Source organism: Ailuropoda melanoleuca, chromosome 8 (genome assembly GCF_002007445.2).
Source record: "Ailuropoda melanoleuca isolate Jingjing chromosome 8, ASM200744v2, whole genome shotgun sequence".
NCBI classification, from domain to species: Eukaryota; Metazoa; Chordata; class Mammalia; order Carnivora; family Ursidae; genus Ailuropoda; species Ailuropoda melanoleuca.
This window is the reverse complement of record NC_048225.1, coordinates 78,854,036-78,869,299: the sequence shown is the minus strand read 5'-3', so window position 1 is coordinate 78,869,299 and position 15,264 is coordinate 78,854,036. Positions and strand designations below refer to the sequence as shown.

Genomic DNA, 15,264 nt, shown 5'->3' with positions numbered 1-15,264 from the left:
TCTTCCCTTGTTGCCATCCTGCCATATAGTATAAACCCGTTTCATTCTTTCCATCATGTTAATGGCTTCCTGTCCTCTTGTCTCTAGTGTTTGCACAAGACTCTAGGGGGAATTAAATACAAGTAGTATGGAAGAGAAAAAATATGGATACATTATTTATAATTTACTGTCGCCTGAAATTTCATTCAAGGTCTACTTGTCTTTCAGAGACATGAATATAAATGAGGAAACAAATATTCCCGGTAGTGCAACAGAGACTTGGTGAAATGATCTTCTGAGAGGCAGGTTTCATTGTCTCTTTTAATACTGTAAGAAGCAAACAAGACGCTCACTAAAGCTCGTCTTTAGAGACAGTGAACACTATAAGATAGGTTGCCTTGACCTTGAGGTTAAGCGAAGACAATCATTTTTGGAGGTGCCCAGAGATGAGTAATGAGAAGTTTTCTTTATTGCCTTTGCTCCAGTCCTATCCCACATCTAGGCTGAGCTGCTCTCTGGGGCTTTTCACAAAAACTCTGGGAGTCTACTAACACAAGCTTCAGTTTTTGAAGCTGTAAAAATTAATAATGATTGGCAAATCCTGGGTCCTGGGACAACAGATAGTGGGTCACGCAAATCCACCTAGTTATCAGCTGGGAAGTCCAATGACCACTGTCCACTGCTTTCTACTCTTACATACACCACACTCCCCACTTCACCAAAGTAGGGAACCAAAGGGCTTTGCTCTACTTAGAAACAGTCGGACTGCTAGCTTCATTGAAATTAGCAACCCCCCCAAAAGAAGAATTCCACTTTCTCCCTTCTTTGACACCTGACTGTGTGGAAGGAGACAGGGCACTAAGCACCCCATTTGAACATACCATTCCCATCCACGTCCAACGGGGATAGATGGGTGGGCATCAGGGGAGATGTCTGAATTAACCATACTGCTCCGTTTTTCTCATATCACCGACGTCAGTCTCCAACAAGGTCTCTCTCTGTACTTATTCATTGATGTCCTCCTACCCTCATCTCTTCTGCTTTCTACATGCAGCCGTTCTGAGGTGTTGGATTCGTGCCCTCTTGTTTCTATGTGTTTTCGAAAAATGTGCTCTTGGGAAAGTTTTGAGTAGAACTATTTTAAACGTATGTAAATGGTATTGGGTTACATAACTCATCCTTTGTTCTCCTGTCTTCTACTCAGCACTGTTTTTTAATTTATTTTTATTTTTTTAGTTTGATTTTTAGTTTATTTTTATTTCTTCTACTGAGGTAAAAACAAATAAAAACTATGTATGTAAGGTGTAAATGTGATGACTTGGTATACACTGTGAAACGATTACCACGATTAAGCAAATTAACATTTCCACCACCTCACATTTTTTGTGTGTGTTGATAACACTTAAGAATCTACTCCCTTACGAAAGCTAAGCATACAACACAGTATTATTAACTATAGTCTCTGTGTTCTACAGTAAATCTCCAGGACATGGTTACCCTGCATAACTAAAACTCTGTATCCTTTCACCGGCACTGCTTTTAAGATCCATCCACGTTGTACGTGCATCTGGTCTTTTGCTTCCAACTATTGCAACATACTGCATGCCGTTCACCCACCACATTTTACCTCCGCATTCTCCCAAGACAGACATCAGATAGTCCCTGATAGTCCCCGACCTCTCGCACCACAAATGGTGCTTCAGAGAATACCTTGTATGGGTCCACTTATGAATCAGTGAGGCAGTACCTTTGGGATATATACCCAGACGAGGAATGACAGGCTCACGGGTATGTGTTTACACGGTTTGATGGAGTATTGCTCTTTGGGATGGCTATTCTAGTCTACACTCCCTACAACAGTGCAGGAAAGCTCCTGTTTCATAATGACATGCATCATTCCTAAGGATTTGACATGATCCAACTTTGTAACTTTTGACAGTCTAATAGGCATAATTGATATTTCATCTTCTAGATGAATTTCTTTAAATCATAACAAGTTTGAGTTTAAACATCTCGTCTATACTTGTTAGCCTTTCAGGTTGCCTTTTTCTGTAAATTGTCTGTTCACATAGTCTATCTTTCTATCAGAGTTCCGTGCTAAATAAGTATTAGCTATCATTATTTGAGCTTTTGAAGTCTCCATGTCTTTCCCTGCCTGTGGGACACAAAGGTACCCTTCTATACATACTTTTTTTAGCTTTCAAGATTTTTTTTCATGTTTAGTCTATTTTGTATATGGTATTAAGCTAGGATGCAGTTTTCCTTTTCTTTATATGGTGAGCCAATTTCCTCAACATCACTTACTAAATAATCCATCTATTCTTCATTGATTCGTGGTGCATTACTGTATATCAAGTTCCCATATGTACATGAATCTATCTCCAAACTCTGAACTCCATCCATATTGTAGTCCGTGGTCTATTTATCTCTTCTTTTGCCAACACTACACCGTGTTTTCCTATCTATTACTCAATGTCTTAACATTAATCTCTCCATAACTGGTAAAACAAGGAACTGTTTTACCTCACTTTTCTTTTTTGAATTAGACTTAGCTCTTTGGTGACCTTCATTTTTCCATAGACATCTCAGAACAAGTTTATCAAGTTCCCCAAAAGAAATTTCAACTTGAATTTAGGCTGGAATTGCAATAAATGTATAAAGTAATTTGGGGAGAACTGACGTCTTTAGAATGCTAAGTCATCCCTTCTGAAAGTATACAGTATATCTTCATTCAAATCATCTTCGTGTTCTTTCATAGGACTTTAAGTATTTCTCTATAAATTATGTTCTTGGCTAATTTCTAAACATTTTATAATTTCTTATTCCTTGGTGACTTGTATCGAACTTTACAAATTATTTTCTGGTTGGTTATTGCTGATATGGGAAAGTGCTATGGATTTTTGTATATTGATCCTTTACCCAGCAATCCTGCTGAGCTCTTTTATTAATTCTAATTATCTATTATTTCTGTTAATATTTTTAAGTAAATATTTATATCATTTACAAATAATGATGGTTTTCTCTATATATTTCTAATCCTTATGCGTCTGATTTATTTATTTTACTTTCCTTGAGCTGGGAGCTCAAGAACTATGTTCTGCTGAACAGTGGTACTAGGTAACCTTGACTCGTTCCCATTCTTAAAGGAAATGCTTAGTTTCAGCTTCATGTTGCATACTTTTTGCTAGGTCTTCATTTTTAGACCTCCTTTGGGTGGGGAAAAAAACAACTATTTAAGCTTTTCTAAAATAAAATAAATATATAATTGGCTAATCTTAAATAAGCCAGGATAATATTCACTTAGATTTGAAGTTTAAAACATTTAAGTCACAGAATTTTCTTCTATTTGAAGCTAAGAGTTTTTGTGATAAACTTTCTGCTAAACATTATCCAATGGCTTTTTTCTGCATCAGTTGAGTTAATTATATGATGTTTATCCTTTATCTTAATAATGAGATGAAGTACATAGATAGATTTTTTGATACATTTCTTTACATTGCTAGGAGAAACCTCACCTGAATGTGATTTTTTTTTTTAATGCACTGGGTTTGATTAGCTAAAATTTTGTTTAGTCTATTTACATCTACAATCATAAGTGAAATTGACATATACATTTTTTCTTGTACATACCTCCTTACTGAGTTTTGAAATCCATGTTTCACTAGCTTCATTTAAAAGAAAAATCTGGGCAGTGTTCCTGCTTTTTGGTACTCTTTTTGGAATCGCCTTCGGCAGAACTCATCAGAAAAACCACCGGGGCTATTTTGTTATTGTTTTGGTGGTTTCTCTTTGTCTCAGGAATGTGAGATGTTTGACCAGTGCTTTACTTCATCTAGCCAAAGTCTCAGGTTCTTTTTGCACCAGTTGTGATGCTTTATAACCTTCTAGGAATTTATTCACTTCACCTATGTCTTAAATTTCAGTAGCATATAATTCTTCAAGAGATTTTATTTTTAATCTCTCCTCTATCTGGAGCTCTTTTCCCTTTTTCATTTTATTTTTGTCAGCTTCTCTCTTTATTTCTTAATCAGTCTTTTTAATATTAGTATTTTCAAGGAACCAGCTTTTAGACTTAAGATCCATATTCAGATTTCTGTGTCCCTACTGATTTCTTAAATAGAGCAGTAGCTCTTCCTGCAGCAATCGGGTACTTGAGCGTGTTCTCGAACCCCTCTGGACTCTTCCTCACTCCCTCCTTTTACCTTCCCTCTTACAAACCCTGTTTAGATTTGGGCTGTGGGTTGCTATAAAAAGGCTTTCTTTTTTTCCTCTTCTTTTATGATAATCTTTTATTTAAGGCAAAAGTAAGACATTTTACTAAGTATTTAATCACCCTTACTTTTCAGATCTTCAGCATTTGTCACTCTTCTGAACTGTGTGCTTACTCTAGCTTTTCCATAAAGGATTTTGTAAGGCAAGCCTCATGAAATCTCATATGCCTAAGGCATTTTTTAATCAAACCCTCACATTTGTACTGCCATGTGATCAGAGGTATAAAATGCCAGATTCAAATATTGGTTTCCTTCATATTTTAAAGTATTCCATTGTCTTTTTTTTATGCAGTGTTGCCACTGAGAAGTCTGATGTCAGTCTGATCCTTGTTCCCTCTGGAGGCGGTCTGCTCTTTCTGGAAGCTTTTAGAACGTTTTTCTTTCTTTTTTACAGTCTTCCACATCGCTATATGTCTTGGGGTTTGTTTTTCTTTTTATCTTTAGTCTGACACTCTGAAAGCCCTTTAAATCTGAGGTGTTTTATCTTTAATTCTAAGACATTTATCTTCATTATCTCTTTAAACGTTTCTTTGTGTTTTTATTTCCCCTTTTTAGAACTTCTTTAGCTAGATGTTGGAATGTATATTCTCTCCTCCAAATCTCTTAACTTTGTTATTATGTTTTCTTTTCTTTATCTTTACTTTTAATCTTTTCAGGAAGTTCCTCATTCTGATCACCCAATTCATTTATTTGTGATCAGCTCAATCTAAAACCCCCATTCATCCCATCCGTGGTGTTCTAACTTTCAACTATGATAATGTTCATGCCTAATATTTCTACTAATCATTCATAATTTTTGTTCTTTTTTCATATTGTTAATATCCTTCCTTACTTCCTTAAGAAAGTGACATATCATGCCTAATTTAAACTTGGACCCACTAGTCTAATAATTCTGCCTCAGGTGATGGGTGTCACACTGCCTGTGGTCTTTCTTTCTTGGTAGTCTTACTCTCTAATGATGGGTATTCTGGCCTGTGATCTCATGTACCTTTGGGGTTATCAGCTGCTGTGTCTATTACAGGTGCATTAGAGAAGAACCAAGTACATGTGAAGAGGTAGGTAATGATTAGTTCATGACAATATGGGGGAGAAGCAACAACAGAACTTCAAAACTTTTTTCTAACCTACTCTCTCTTTGTACTGTTTTTGTCTGGCTTTCATATCAGGGTAATGCTGGCCTTCCTGAATGGGTTGGAAATGTTCCCTCCTCTTCCATTTTCTGGAAGAGATTGTATAAAATGGGTGATGTACCTTTTTTAAATGTTTGCTAGAATGAATAATGAGGCCATCTGAGCCCGAAGATTCTTTTTCAAAGGTTTTAACTACAGATCCAATTTTTTAAATAGTTACAACATTATTCAGGTTATCCATTCATCTTGGGTGACTTTGGGTAGATGCTGATTTTCAAGGAAATGGTCCGTTTCATCTAAGTCTTTAAATTGACTTACATATAATTGTTTATGCTATTCAGTAGGACAGGGATGTGTGATCACTCTATAGGACAGAGGGCAGTGGATTTCGTCAAACATCAAACTGTCTGCCAAAGGCTGTAAGATGGCACTGTGAATATTATAGAAGGACCTTATATGTAACTATACACAGGATTTGATCTGGCCAATTTTTAATCGTATTGTCCCAAATGTTTTCAGAAAATCTAATTTGAATTTCCCTTTTCATAATCATAGGGGTGGATATAGCGCTCACGTGGTATGATACACTTCACAAATATTGTTTGGGCATCTACCATGGGTCAAACACTGTTCTAAGTTCTGAGGATAAAGTGATGAACAAGATGAGCCAGATGTCTACTCTCCTGAAACTTACATTCAAGGGAGTGAGGCAGTTGGGAATGGACAAAGGAAGGAAATAGGGTAATTTCAAGTAGTGATAATATTATTTTAAAAAAAAAGAACTTCTAGGACAGTTTGTATGGGAGGAAGCACTTTCTGATTGTCACTTCCTTCCCCTATTGCAGACTCTGGCCTCAACTAGGATAGTCAGGAAAGGCCTCCCTTTGAGCTGAGACATTTGAGCGAGGTCTTGAATGATGAGAGTGAATCATACAAAGAAGAGCATTCCAGACATAGTAGGAGTAATTACTCTATCCCAAAGGAGGAATCAGTTTGACATGTTCAGCAGATTAGAAAAAAAGTCAGCCAGAGCGGGTGGGAAATACAAGGCAGAGCCAAAGCATGCAGGGCTTTGTAGGCCAAAGTAAGGATTTTGGATTTTCTTCCAATTGCAAGAAGCCATTGCAATTGGAGCTGCTGCATTGAAGAAGCCATTGGAAGGTTTTTAGCAAGGAAGATATAGGATGAGATAGGATCACATCTACATTATAAAAAAAAAAAATCACTCTTTAAAAAATGGGTAATGGATGTAATTAGGGTCAGAATGGCAGGAAAAGGTGAGTCGGGAGGCAGTACCATGACCCAGCCCTCTCCTTGCCATATCCAATCAAGAGCCACAGGGAGGGGCCAGAATGACAGCTGCCAGTCTATGACCAACTAACAGGCCATGGAGCTGGGTCTCCTGATATAAGTGAATCCAAGACTTCTCTATCAGGGTGCCTTCAGCTGATCTTTGAACGGAAGATTCAGAAGTTTATTGCATTTGCCCAAGGTGGGTAGAAGGCAGGTGGTCTGCAGAGCTTGAGGACCTCCCTCAGAAATGCTTCGAGTAAAGGCATCCCAATTGTCTATTGTCCAGTTGAGTCTCCATTCCTATTACATCCTTAAAAGCTTTTGTCACCTCTCCTCCCAGACTCCCTCTCGAATGGGGTCTTACCTCCAATCTTACCCCCATTTAATTCATTCTCCACTCCACAGTAAGAATAATCTGTCTAAAAAACTTGAGCTTAAAGTCCATCAATGATCTCTTCATTCTGTCGTCTGCCTGAGAAGGTTCAACTCCTTAAATGGAATGATCCAGTCCCCGCTTACCTCCCTGAGGCTCTCCCTATCCCCCCAACCCAGCTGCTGGCTAACTCTGCAATTTCCCAAATAGGCCATGCTTTTTGTGCAGATTTGGGACACCCTTCCCCCAACAATTTGTAGTTAACATCTACATCAGTTCCTACAATAAGAAGTGCTTTCTGATTAGCACTTGATAATCCTGCCGCATCCCAAGCTCCACCGCTCACCCTACCCTCACCAGCCCCAAGCTCCACTGCATGCCCACCTCCACGTTTTGGTAATTCCCTGTGTTTATCTCTTTCCCAGAGCACTTAAAATTTGGAATGATGGTTGTCTGTTTCTCCCACCGGAGTGTGAGCAACCTGAAAGATGGGACTGTGTCCTTCTATTTTTTATATTCCTACCTCTTAGCCCAGTATTTAAAACCCAACAGATGCCCCCATATGTTCGTTGAATGAATACATAAAAGAATAAACATGTAAATGAATTAGAAGATGCTATTAAAGAGGCTAAAGTGATAGGTTTTCACAGCCCATGTGGCCTTAACAAGTAACTTAGCCCTGTCTGTGACCTCAGATTGCCCTCCACAAACCTGCCAACCAGAAACCCACTTCTGGGGAGAACAGTCTAAGCACTGGTGGCCAGAGGCAGTCACCAGCCCCTCTGTGGAGCAGCACACTTTGCCGTGCAGGTGCACAGAGATCTGCTGAGGCTGTCCTCAGAGGGAAACACTGCCATCATGGCTTTGGTCCTGATGCTAAGGCCATAAGAGTGGGCAGTAGGCAGATGCTCTCCAAAGCCATCAACTCTGACCATTTTAAAGACTGCATCCAAGAACATAAAACAAGTAAGGAATAGGGTGGGGACAGAAAAGTCTCTTCCTTCACTCCCAGCCACCTGGGGGTTATCTGATTGTGCTGTGTGTCACGTAGCTCACTTCACCCCACTCAGCACTCAGCCTTCGCAGGCCTAACACAAACCAATTTCTGAGCAATTCTTCCGGTGAGTGCCCCAGTCCTGTTGATCTCACAATTACATCTAGAAACACTTAACCATGAGACATTTCAGTGTACCGATCACTTGGCATTGCTTTCCTCTTAACTTGGTAATCACCACAGCTTGTGCTTTAAAAAAAAAAAAAAAAAGTCTCTTTGTCAGGCCCCAGTTATTGCACACAAAAAAAAAACAAAACAAAAGCCTTCCAGTCCAAAAGCTCTTGGTCCTAAAATTTCTGTCTTGGGAAGAATTATTGAAATGATCTATGTTAGGGTGAAAGGTGAGTTTCTGATGACATTAGATGGTGTGACATCCAGAGACCTAGGGATGCCTGAACTCTGTCCCAACAATCTCCTAAGAATGTATGAAATCTCAGTCTACGTGCCAGGGAGCACTGCGGAGCAAGAGTCAGTGATTATCGGCTAAGCCAAGGTCTAACGACCCTCAAAGCAGAACCCAATGGGAAAACTGGAACACAAGGTTTAAACTCAAGAATAAATAGAATCTCTTATTCCCTCTCTTTCCCATGCCACCCAGTCTAAATCTTGGGACCATCCCACTCAAGACATACCTACGGGGGGCACCTGGGGAGCTCAGGCAGTTAAGTGTCTGACTCTTGATTTCGGCTTGGGTCACGATCTCAGGGTCATGAGATTGACCACCGTGTCGGGCTTTGTTCTCAGGGGGAAGTCTGCTTGAGATTCTCTCTCTGCTTTCCCTCTGCCCGTCCCCCCGTGCTCACTCACAGTCTCTCTCTCTTTTTCTCATAAATGAATAAATCTTAAAAATAAAAAGACATACCTACTGGGAAAGACAGGAAAGGAAATGGAGAAAGGGAGAGAAGAGAAGGAAAGAGGGGAGGGAAGAAGAGACAGAAAGACCGAGACATTCAATCTAGTCACTAGAGCATAGGACCTATGCAGAGAAAGCAGGCCACCAGGCCACTCCGAGGCATAGTCTAGCTTACCAATTCCACCAGTTGGCCTCTCTGAGAAGAGGAAAATGTACCAGAGAAAGAGTGGGGTTCAAATCCAGCTGCTCTTTAGACGCATCTGAGGAGAGCTGGTAAGACACTGATCTCCTGTCACCCCCCCCAACATTCTGACTCAGTTCATCTGCTGCAGAACCCAGGAATCTGAATTTTAATAAATAAATTTAACCATTTGGGAATAGTTAGTGAGCCTTTGCCTCCTTTCATCTGGTGAAAAGGAATAATGATTTGATTAAGGACTAGTGGAGGGAGGCAAAACTCTGGCAATAGTGAGGGTCAGAGAGAGGTGGAGAAGAGTGGTTTCGTGGTAGACGTGTCTTTTCCAAGTGCCCAGGATGTGAAAATCCCAGTCGCTGTTCCTGATATTCTGCACAGGCAAAATGCTTGTTGATTATCTTTCCATTAATGCCACAGACTAAGTCAAATCTAGGAACAACCAGGGGGCCTTGCAATTTGTCAAAGGTAAGACAGTTGTACGCAACAACTATGCATCAGCCCTGCACACATGTGGTGAGCCCCTCCACCAACCAGCCCAGTGTGGGGGCCCAGAAGGACGAAAACACAGCCTTTCCTCTCCCAGGGTACAGTCTGGAAGCTTCATCTCATCCAAACTTTCGACACCACTTAAATCCCCTTTTTTCTTAAGTTGATTTTATTCCCATTTTCTGACTTAAAAAACACGAATGCCTTTTTTATATGACATTTTTTTAGATATTTAAAAACTTCTCCAGGGCAATCCATCTCAATTACTCTATTTATTTTTGGTAGGTCTACCTTTGAGGCAATTAATGTGTTTGAACCTTTTTAAAGTATCAATAACTTAAATATTAAATAATCTACATCATCAGGGTGAAGAAACCTGTAAGACGTCATTTACTTACCTATTCTGACGTTTGGCTTGTATTTATATGAGGTTGTCACTTGAGGTCTGGAGGAAGATGTTCTGTTGGGGACATTTGGGATACTGGAAAAAAAGTTGGGAGTTCTGGCCCCTTTAAGGAGCTAAACTGATTAAGAAAAAAAGGACTATTTAGTGCCCAAGGTAGGATTGAGCTGAAGCCCAACAACATTTTGGGCTGATCTCATAAAATGAGAAAGTCAGGCAACGAGAGAAGAGTGGCGAAAGGAAAGCAGACAGACGGGTTGCTACAGAGACCAGCTGGAGAAAGGCCTGGGAGCCAGGGCATAATCACGGTGCTCCCAAAGTAACAGGGAGGGGGAAGGAGCTCACTCGCACCTGTGCCCTGGCACGTAATTGTAACCTCTAGGAATATGTGGGATCAAGAACTCAGTATGGATAGATGTAGCTCCTGTAAACTGAATACATGTTACATTCCTTGTGCAGGAAGCACTTGACTTGGGGTCTCAAAACTTGAGTTCGAGTGACCTGTGGAAATTGTGCGATTTTGCTGAGTGCAGTTTCCTTGTCTGCAAAATAGCCATCTGTCTGATTTATAACAATCCACCTTTCTCTCAAAGTTTTTTGCAAGAATTCGGTAGAAACGAAACACCTTTTGTCAAGTACAAGTTCTGCAGAAATGTACTGTTACTCCCTGGTGCAGTCGTGCCTGAAGTAGGCAGTGCCCTTGTTCTGAACTACCTTGCATGGGAGCGAACCTTGACCGTGGTATGGCAGCAAGCTGGCCAGTCCCTGTGCTGGGAGTTAACAGAGCTGCTGAACCCCGACGACCTCTTCCCAGGATGCTTCACAGATGATCTGGGACAGGAGCCTTAGATGACCAGGGCGTTCAGTGAGGATTGACATCGCCTTCCCTGTGTGGCATTGTGCGGTGCACTTGCCCTGACCTCCCTCCCGCAAGGCTGACTCCAAGCAGCCCTCTGGCACACCCATAGCGTGCTGGTGCTGCCACTAGGGGTCGCTGTCGTGACCGACACGTGAGGTCCCCACCAGCCTCTTCGTAACTGCTACAGTTCAAGGATGCAAAACCTCGTCAACCGCATTTCACTGACCCTGAGCCTCATTACAGGTGCAGAGCACCCAAACCACTTTTCCCTACACGGGAAGCTCACCCTTTTACTTGCTCTTTCCACTCCTGCAATCCTGAGCTCTCCTCCGGTGGGATCTCTGCTTCTCGGCTTGCCTGCTAAGCATGAAAATTTGCCCTGAAGCTAAGCTCTTCAAGATACATGATTTAAGCTTCTCTTTTAGCTAATTAGATATTGTTCTACAAATTGGGCTGTTCTCTCTGAAAGATGAGCAGCAATTTATTTCCCCTGCCCTTTCCATCAACTTCAACTGAACTGTAAAACACGGCCGTTTGATTGTTTAGTCCAATCAGGAGATTATTTTGTGCAAGAAGTAGACATCCGTCTTGTTGCGAACTCTTAGCTTGTTCAGGCATTCCTTCATGCTGCTGTGAGGACGGCAGAAGGCTCTGCTTAATGCCGGGCATCCCTTTGAAAGGTGGGTCCTACTGGGGCACCCAGGTGGCTCAGTCAGTTAGGCATCCAACTCTTGATTTTGGTTCAGGTCATGATCTCGGGGTCATGAGACCGAGCCCCGTGTCGGGCTCCATGCTCAGCATAGAGTCTGCTTGATCTCGATCTCTCTCCCTCTCCCTCTCCCTCTGCCCCTCCCCCCACTCATGCGCACACTCACTCCCTCTCTAAAATAAGTAAATAAAATCCNGTCATGATCTCGGGGTCATGAGACCGAGCCCCGTGTCGGGCTCCATGCTCAGCATAGAGTCTGCTTGATCTCTCTCCCTCTCCCTCTCCCTCTGCCCCTCCCCCCGCTCATGCGCACACTCACTCCCTCTCTAAAATAAGTAAATAAAATCCTTTTTTTTTTTAAAGATTTCATTTATTTATGTGACAGAGAGACAGCCAGCGAGAGAGGGAACACAGCAGGGGAGTGGGAGAGGAAGAAGCAGGCTCCCAGCGGAGGAGCCCGATGTGGGGCTCGATCCCAGAACGCCGGGATCACGCCCTGAGCCGAAGGCAGATGCTTAACGACTACGCTACCCAGGTGCCCCTAAGTAAATAAAATCTTGAACAAAAAAGAAAAAGAAAGAAAGGTGGGCCCTAGAGTGATCTATTATGGCCCACGCTGTAATCATCACCTGAGTAACCCCACTAGCTGCATTAACATGCTTTCATCCTTCGTCGGGGGAGGAGATGTTTTTATTAGCCCCATTTTATTACTAAGACAACTGATACCCAGGGAAGTCAGGCCATTTGCCTAAAGCCAAACAAATAGGTGAGAGAAGGAGCCAGACTGTGAACCCAGATCTTTGGTGCTCAGACCCCTAAAACTGTATACTGTTTGATAAATCCAACATCAGTTAGAGAGGGGGAATGTGGGTTGATGCGGGGTTCCCACACACAGCTTGAGATCCAGTAAAGATATCTTACAGCTCTTGACGAAGTACCACAAGGCCTTCTACAACCTTCTCCAATCCAAAGTGTCATTACACACTGTAGGAGAAAGGATCCTTTCTGGAAATTGCCTCTTTTCCTATGCAGGGGGCCGAGTGTTTCCTCATCCTCAAGACTGTGCCCAGCATTTGATGAATGGAGACACTCTGAGTGGGGTTTACACCATCTTCCTCAATGGGGAGCTAAGCCGGAAGTTACAGGTGTACTGTGACATGACCACCGACGGGGGTGGCTGGATTGTAAGTACCTGTGGCTGTTCTCCACACACACAAACATCCTTGGTGTCTAGTCCATCTGTCTCAGTGCCTATGGATCCAAATTTCACTATTCTCTGGCCAGTCTTCATCCATCCCCCACCTGTCTGTGTCGGGGCTCTTCATTGCCTCGGGCCCTTGCTCAGCAGCCCAGTCATAGGTTTGGCCAAGCACTGGAAGGATGATGCATATCGAGGCAGCAGTGACCTGGCCCAGTGAAGAAGCCCCAGGAAAACTGTTCCTTCTGCGAGGATAGTTAATACAGGAGGGCGCCAGGGAAAGGGAGGCGTGGCTCTGATAGGCCCAGGGCTCTTGCCTGCTGAAGGCTGCAGCTACAGCAGAGGAACAGAGGGGGTGGGTCCTCTGTGGGAGAAGGGTCCTCTCCAGAAGAGGTGAGCTTCAGGGGGGAGGTCTATGGGACGACTGCATATGCGGGAGCCGATGAGGGGCAGAGCATGGATAGCCATCTCTAGTGACCAAGGCCATCCCTGTCCCCATCTTCCCAGGCCTCCCTGGTTCTTCCCCCGAGCTGCCACAGCCTTCCAGAAGCACCAGTGTTCAGGAAAAGAGAGAGACCCTCCTTCGACAGCTAATAGGGCAACACGAGAGAAGAGAAAAGACAGCCTCAGAAATGACCCCTCTAGCAGTGCAGCCCACTATGCATACGGGAGAGTTCCTGCAGCCTGACCCTAGGGTAGTCCAGCATTAGCTGAGTCCCTGCATGCACGCAGCCCCTCTGCCCTGCTGTGGTTCCCCTCCAGCACCGCTAACACACAGCACTGGATTTTTCTTGGTGCAAAATGGATAGATTTTTAATGGAGTTAAACGGTGGCTGTGCTCATAAGCTACTCTTGGGAGACGTTTTCTTTTATGTTTCTGACATATTTGTGCCTCCTTCTTAAAGCATAATTGGAAATTGAAGCCGAGGCTGACGCATTGGAGGTTAAATGAAATTAGCACTTAAACAGCTCGGAACGTGAGTGATATGTAGTTGCTTTGCCTGCGATAGGATGATGACAGTTACCAGCTGATTTGAAGTTGGTCCTGTTCTTTTGGGGAGAAATGCTTTCTGCTGCACTCTGTGCTGCAAAAAGATTAATTTGAGAGCCAAGCCTATTTCCCCTCGACTAGTTGGGAGCTTGAGATGGATCCTGAATCCTTTCTACATTGCAGGGGTGCGTATTAGTGTGAACATCACACCCCGGCCTCTTCGTCAGGGAGGTCTGCGCTACAAGGGAAGCGCTCTGAGCATCTCTTACGAAAACGGCTGTGTGAATTCCGAGCTCTGTACTGCAACGTTCCTTATCTGAGCATCTTTGCCATGGAAGCTAGAAAACGCTGTTACAGCGATTTTACTCATGAGGGTTTATTTTCTTCAGCATCACTGTGTTTCTCCCCCTGTCTCCCCCACAGGTGTTCCAGAGACGGCAGAACGGCCAAACTGATTTTTTCCGGAAGTGGGCTGAATACCGTGTCGGCTTCGGGAACCTGGAGGATGAGTTTTGGCTAGGTAATCCTCCTTTATGCTTTTCCTGGGAACCCTGCTCTGGCTTTTTGTCCATCTCTCTCCTTTCTGTGTCCATCTGGGCTGATCAGAAAGACCGTGTCTGTTGAGAAGTTGACAGCTCGTGAATTGCTTTCAGTACCTCTTGCTCTGTTTGGCTCCACTATTGATCTGTTTTTATCTTATTGTGGTGTTTTCCTCTTTGCTCTGTCTCTTCCCATCCTCATTAATAGTCTCTTATGCTGATGGGTCTTGACATGAGGCAACTACAAAGGAAGTGAGCTGCCTGGTGGGGGAGGGGGCGCAGGACACAGCCAGCTGGCCGGTCACCTCTCAGTAGCCGGGCACCCACCAGCCAGCCTGCAGGTCAGGAGCAAGGGGAGGGAGTCGCCCTGCCCCAGCTCCCCAGAGAAATCTTATTACCTGACTTGGCAAGGGAAGAGAAAAATGAAAACAGCCTTAGAAGTGTCCTGCCATCTCCTAGGGGTCTGCCACAAGCAGGAGGTGCAGATCGAGAATGGAGCTGCTGCGGGAGGGTGAATACACACCCCATCCAGGCAGGTGGCAGTGGTGCCAACCCCGGAAAGTAGTAAATTGATTACCCGCATCTCCCTCTGGGTTAGATTTTCATAGTGACATGTGCAGTGAGGCAGGGGGACAGGTGCCTAACCCGGTTCCCTATTTGCGGTCTCCTCTCTATATCCCGGTCACTACGTTATCCGGTCCTCATTGTCTTTCTCCTGGATGCTCACAAGACAGGTCCCTACCTGACCTCCCTACCTCCGGGACCGCTCCATTGTCCACGGGGCTGTCTTCCTCACACCCAAAATCTGAGCAGTGGTTAACCTCATCTGTAAACCCTTTCAGTGACTCCTCATCACCACCGGCTGAAAGCCAAACCCTTCGCTGAGGTACAAGACCCTTTCTAATCTACCTCTGGAGCCTGCTCCCCACG

At 43.4% G+C, this 15,264-nt stretch overlaps 1 protein-coding gene and 1 long non-coding RNA gene across 4 annotated transcripts in view; one reads left to right on the top strand and one right to left on the bottom strand.

Annotated features, from left to right (window-relative positions):
* Window positions 1-15,264, bottom strand: part of LOC117803414 — a 32,844-nt gene that overhangs the window by 3,474 nt on the left and 14,106 nt on the right. The gene's annotated exons all lie outside the window — the stretch shown is intronic.
* Window positions 1-15,264, top strand: part of TNR (tenascin R) — a 409,151-nt gene that overhangs the window by 379,836 nt on the left and 14,051 nt on the right. For all 3 annotated transcript variants that reach the window (XM_034666755.1, XM_034666756.1, XM_034666757.1), the window contains 2 exons: window positions 12,639-12,790; window positions 14,219-14,315. In XM_034666755.1, coding sequence (XP_034522646.1) covers window positions 12,639-12,790; window positions 14,219-14,315 — 249 coding nt within the window. The remainder of the gene's footprint in view (window positions 1-12,638; window positions 12,791-14,218; window positions 14,316-15,264) is intronic.